Source organism: Vipera ursinii (assembly GCF_947247035.1).
Source record: "Vipera ursinii genome assembly, chromosome: 7".
Taxonomy (NCBI): domain Eukaryota; kingdom Metazoa; phylum Chordata; class Lepidosauria; order Squamata; family Viperidae; genus Vipera; species Vipera ursinii.
The window spans coordinates 53941737-53948078 of record NC_139521.1 but is presented as its reverse complement, the minus strand read 5'-3'; the positions used below and the strand labels follow the sequence as shown (position 1 = coordinate 53948078).

At 44.6% G+C, this 6342-nt stretch overlaps 1 protein-coding gene across 1 annotated transcript; it reads right to left on the bottom strand.

Annotated features, from left to right (window-relative positions):
- Window positions 1-4760: 4760 nt before the first annotated feature.
- Window positions 4761-5582, bottom strand: NEUROG2 (neurogenin 2; the record flags this gene model as incomplete). The annotated part of the gene is made up of 1 exon (XM_083368030.1): window positions 4761-5582. The coding sequence occupies one exon, from the start codon at window positions 5580-5582 to the stop codon at window positions 4761-4763; it is 822 nt and encodes a 273-aa protein (XP_083224156.1).
- Between the last annotated feature and the right edge of the window lie 760 nt (window positions 5583-6342).

The following is a 6342-nucleotide window of genomic DNA, read 5'->3' as shown; positions in this document are numbered from 1 at the left end:
TATTTAGTATTTTAGTTAATACAAATATTAAAATACCAAGAAAAAAGTCTTCATTGCCAAGTATACGCAGAATTGGAGCACATCTCAGCCTAAGATTAGTTTTAGGGCCCATCCTCAGTGGTGACTCAAAGGAGTCAGTTAAAAGGTGGGATGAAGAAACAATGACTTTACTATTAATGGGGCAATATAAAACCAATCTTCTTTATTTAACAACAATGGATGGATCATTCTGGAGGACTCTGCAAACCACTAGTGAAGAAACAGCTTTAGTAATGTGATGGGTAAATTCAGCTATTCTGATTTCTAACTTGTGATTTTCTCTCTTTTGCCATTCCAGTCAGTTTGGATTAAAATACCATACATTGCTTAATGCAGTGCATGAACACAGAATTGCTGGAAAACCCAAAGGTGCTTTTCCAAAAGGCAGCTGGATTTTCTTGATTTGTTTCCCTTGAAAATGTTTTGCTTGTCATCCAAGAAGCTTCTTCAGTTCTTCGAACTGAAAAACATTTTTGGGACAACCATGACCTGGCTGACTGAGAATCTTCATAGACAATTGCTGAAGAAGAACCTCCATTTAATATATAATTCTAAACTTTGCTCAGATGTGAGATGCATATGCAGTGTTTTCTGCTTCAGTAGACCAGAAGGATGGAAAAAGAAGAGAAAGATGCCCATTTAACTCAACATACCCATTTAATATCACAGCCATGTATATATGGCACCCTGGGCTGGCTGAGGCAAGTACACTGCCTCCAAGATGCTCACTCTCACTTCCTCATAGTACTGTAAATGATTTTATTCTTTCTGCCCTTTGGGTCCCCCTCAGTTATGGCTGCTGGGTGATATCCTTGGCTGCCTCCCGCAAGGGGTGGGCTCCCCCGAGGCAGATCTCACGTGCTGAGACAAGGCTCCCATGATGCGCGTCTGCCAACTGTCACTCAGCCCATTACAAATGGATAAAGTTGAGTGAAGAAAGGCAGAGGAATAGGCTTTTCCTCTGCCCTGCTCCGTCCATACTGCTCTTTCATTTTGGCTGGCTCCCACTAGACAGCTGGAGAATTACTTGTCTGTGAAGTATCCAGCAAACCCTTGTTTTGTGTTTCATGCTGATGCTTTACAGTATCTTCTTATCATGGTTTGCTACCCTCACAAGTCTCCAAGCTCACTAAACACTAAGCCACATGGCTTGCAACATTGGTTTACATAAGATGCTAAACTACAAGCAAGCAAAGCACCACATTTCTTTTCTCAACTCAATCCCAGAAGACCTGTTCCTGGACTCCAGACTTTGCAATTTGATGCCAACCCAACTTTAAATTTTCTCTCTTGGGTTTTTCCACTACTGTTTAATGGATATTAAAAATGCAGGCTGTGTCTGAAGGGTTGATCTGATTGATTTGAGCAATTATTGTCTTTTATATTTGGAAAATGTTTTGTTTTAAACTGTATCTGAAATTAAATTGAAGATTTTGTTTTTTGAAATGATCTTGGCTAGTTGACCAATGGGATATAAATCCAGGAAAGAAATAAGCACTGTACTCAAATTTATTTATTGATATCCCAACTTTATTATTTTTATAAACAAACTGAAGGTGGAAAACATACTTAACACTCCTTCTTCCTCCAATGTTCTTCACAACAACAATCCTGGGAAGTGGGTTAGAGAGAGTGACTGACCGAAAGTCACCCATCCAGCTATCATAGTCTCCTGGCTTCTAGTCTGATGCCTTAACCACAAGACCAAATGGCTTGATCGTTGTTTTTAAGCAGGAACAATATGGAATGGATTTTTCCACCTCTTTTTAAAATTGCACCAACATGTTACAAAATCTGCATTCTTACTTGGATATAAACTTATTTAACGTGTTGAGGTTTATTGAGCATTTGTAAATAAATTCCATTGATTATTGTGTGTTTTAGTCCCAGGTAAGTGTGCCTAGAATGTATTATGCTTTAATCCCTATTGTTTTACACATGCAGTTACTTGGATCATATATTAAACTAAATCATAATGTTGTTTGAGCATAGTGTGATATGTGAAGCTAATTATTGTGGTTTATGAGCCGTGATTTATGGTACAATACTATATGTGAACAAAGCAACTTTTGTTCAACACAAGGCTTAAAATCATTATTTCTCTGCTGTGGGAACTTAGTGCTTCTTATGAACTTATGTTTCTATACCCATTTATTTGGAAGTGAACATTAATAAAACTTGTATCCAAATAGCCATAGATAGGATTGTATTTCAAGGATGATAAAGATTGTGTCTTTATGGATTTCTCTGTATTTATAGAATCAAGTGCTGAACAATTCTGGACAAAAACTTAGATTTTGTGTACATCCACAAATCCAAAAAGAGAGAAACCTACAACTTTCCAATCAAATGAATAATAAAATATTTGCATGACACCTTCCTCCCCACAGTCTTGTATTTTTACAGGGTGTGTGTGTGTGTGTGTGTGTGTTTTACTCTTCAAATACCATCGCATCTTTACAACAGTGCAGTGAAACTAATTAAAAGTGATACTCTTTTGAACACGTTTTGAATCTTCTTAAGCTGCTTTCAGGTATCATTGTAGCTCACTAGGAGTAACCATCTGATCCTTATCTAAAGGATCCATTTCAATGTTATCTTAAGACACAATTCTTAAATTGTGGAGTAGGTCTTAATACATTACTAGAACTTTCTTTGGAGCAAAGCCTTGCATCAGTACTGAAATAAACAAGAATTTGTCTGAATCCAGTTATAGTATTTCCTTTGATGTAGAATTGATTTATTCCAAATATCCTCTTTCTTGTGAAACATAACCAAATATCTGTCATGGACTGGGGTTCAGGCTATTCTTACAGGTGCATTTGCACTGTCACAGCTCCTGAATTACTATTAGCACGGGGCTTAGTTTTGATTGCCTCTAAGTCTATAGCATGCTTTATAAACCAGGAGCATTAGTAAATTGGGTATTACTTATATACAAGAACTCTGGAATAAGGAAATGGAATATCCCATATTAACCAATTGTGGCTAAGGCTCTTAATTATACTGTATATCACAAACTTAGAACTGATCACTATATAAAGAATTATGGATTTATCAAGCATGGCGGACAGCATAGAAGATCAGTTTGCCATGTTGGGAAGACAGTGCAACCTCTCATCTGCAATCTTGGATTACACAAAAGTTTCATTTTTTGTTTACAAATAGATGCTTCATCAATATAAGGGAAGTATTGAAGATTATTTCATGCAGACATGGTTTAACTATTTGTTTAAAAATTACTAATTTTCTTGCAAACATCATGGTAATGTTCCTTCTGTATTAAAGGAATGTGTTTTTTTTAAATTAAAAGGTTTTTTTTCCTTCTGAATCAGGAAGAGAAAACCTCCATCAGTCATTATCATTATTACATTATCCCTGCCTACACTGTAAGGTGTATACTTTACTTAAATAAAGAAGCAAAAATTTTACTATTGATTTAAAACAAAAGAACCATAACTTTCTTTAGACCCTTGTGGATGCAGTTATATTCATAATGGTATTAATTTCATTGATCCTAAAAAAGCCATACCTCAGAACCGATCTATGATGTATTATTAGCAAAGCACATAAATAAAAGAGAAAGTTTACGTTCATTAGGATTTACATCCAAGACTGTAGCTAAAGGACATCGACTAAATCAGTCACAACTCAGAAACAATCTTCAATCTATTAGCAAAGCCACAGATAACCACCGTCTCTCATGAAAAATTATATACTTTATTTATATTTTATGTTTAAGAACCACCTCCTTGCTCTGCAACTGTAAATACATACTAGAATAAACTCTGTAAAATATACAAAAATATATGTGTCTCTTCTCCCTTCCCCCGTGTCTTACAAAAAAAAAATATTTCCTTTGCAATAAATAAAAGCAAAAGTATGTTGCTAATTACAATTTATAATCTCTTCGATGTTTTTCTGTCTGTATTTTTAGTCTGTTGAAAGAATAATGGCGTTTTCCATCAATCAAAGGTGGAGATAAATAATGCATAAGAGACTCTTATTGCATAAGGGCTCCATCCATCCCATCCTTCTTCACCCCACTGCACTTCTACATTCTCATTCCCCCCCCTCCGCCCCAAATTTCCACGCTTGTGTTTAATCAGGATAAAGCCTACAAATTATGAGGTGCCTTTTAACGGCGACTCAATCTAAAGAAGCAAATCAACAGATAAACCAAACCACCCCCCTGCTTTTCATTTTCTCTCCTTTTCACTCCGCATAAATCATAGGAGACAACTGACTTAAAAGCAGAGGAAGCGAAAGGAATAAGAGGTATCTACGTCGCCGTGAGCGGGGGAGGCAGAGAGAGAAAAAGGAACAAAAGACATTGTGGGAAAGTGCACATCACAGTGACAGAAAGTTTGGTTTGACAGGTGTAATTCCCACAGCCGCCAGGCAGGCAGTGGGAAACAAGCAGATGCCACCAGGGCCAGACCGCTAACGCCGAAGGGATCGTGCGGGGGACAGGAAGACACTCGAAGCGTTCAGGGCCCTACAGAGGGCCGGCGGAGGAGCGCAGTCAGCGTCCCAGGGATCAGGCGCTCCCCCTTAATACTTGAGCCTCAAGCGCCGCTTGCTGGGCGCCTCAGCCCGCTCCGGCGAACGGCTAATCTTTCCCGGGAATCGACTCACGGGACCTCCGCTATTGGTGGGCCACGTCCGTCTATCCACCCTCCGGCCCACGCGGGAAGGGACGAGAGGGAAGCAAGCGGGCGTCATATTAAATCTCTGGACAGCACATAGCCGGGATTTTCCGATTGCCAAAAGTCCAACTCTGAGGCGGAGCTGCCGGGGCTGGAGGGCGACAAAGTACAGCTGTAAGCGGAGGAGGCGGCCGAAGGAGCGGGGCTGGTGGTGCAGCTCCAGGAACCCGAGGAGGCGGCTGGAGAGATGCCGCTGCTGCAGCTGCTGCCGCCTCCGCCGCCGCCGCTAATACTTCCCAGCACTGCCTCGGAGAAGGCGGCGGCGGCGGCGGCAGCGGCGGCAGCCGTTCCGCCGCCTCCGCAATGGTCGGCCAAGCGGAGCGTCTCGGTGAGCGCCCAAATGTAGTTGTGAGCGAAGCGAAGCGTCTCGATCTTGGTCAGTTTGGCGTCCTCCGGGAAGGTGGGCAGCACCTCCCGCAGGGCATCCAGCGCCGCGTTCAGATTGTGCATCCGGTTCCGCTCGCGGTTGTTGGCCTTCAGGCGGCGGCTCTTCTTGAGCCGTTGGACCGTCTCGGCCGTCTTGGCCAGGCGGGAGGCGTTTCGAGCCCGGCCGGAGCGTCTCTTACAGTCGTGCCGTCTCAAGCCGAGGAGGGGCAGGCGCGCGTGCTCCGCCGCTTTTGCGGCCACCTCGGGCGCTGACCCCGAGGGGGACAGGAGGTGGGACGGCTCTTCTTCCACGTCGTCCTCCCCCTCGGAGCCCGACGAGAAAGGGGCGAGAGAGGAGGAGGAGGAGGAGGGGGAGGAAGACGACGAAGAGGAGGAAGGAGGCAAGGACCGGGTGTCGAGGAGCCCCTCTTCCTCCTTCACTTCCAAGGTCTCTGGCTGCCCGAACATCCTGCAAGAAGAACACAAAAGCAGACAAGCGGTCACCTCGAAGGAAGGCGGTTGGAGCTCCTGCGGGGACAATCCCTCCTCCGCCCCACTCAGAGCGCTCCGGCAAACCCGCCGCGTGTTAAGAGGCACCCGGGGGTGGACGGGCCCGTCCTTACAAAAGAGGGGAAGCCGTCTGCTCCCCGAGAGACCTGGCCTCGTCTTTTAGTGCACGTGCGGAGCATCGACAGACAACCGATGTAACGGCGATGCGCGTCGACGCTCAGGTCCACGCAAAGCCTAAGGGTTAGACTCCGCCGGCTAGCTCCTAAGAGCTTTATAGTCTACAACCCGGCTCTCGGGGATTCCGGTCGGATCGCTTCGGGCTCACGAGTGCCGTTGACTTCGCTGCCTCGGGTTTGCTTGGAAGGTTTCGTGTACTTGAGCGCGAACTAACCGAAGGGGCGCTCCCAGCCCTCCGCTCGGCAAGGCATGGCAGAAACCCGCGGGGTTTGCCTTTGGAGCGAGCCGCGCCTCCTCGGCCTTCCTACCGACACTCCGCGGCCGGGAGGGGAGGCAGAGAGCGCCACTGCGGTTGCGCCTCAGCGCTAAGCGGGAGTTTTGGCTGCCGCTCGGAAAAACCAGCTTTCAGCCAACCAAGTTCGCCTCGAGAAAATGGGGGGGGGGAAGAGAAAGAGAGGGAAAATAGGAAACTTACTTGGCTCTTTTTGGAAGTAACCGAATTGTTTTTCGCTCGGCCCCTTTTTTTTTTTTTTGGCCCGAA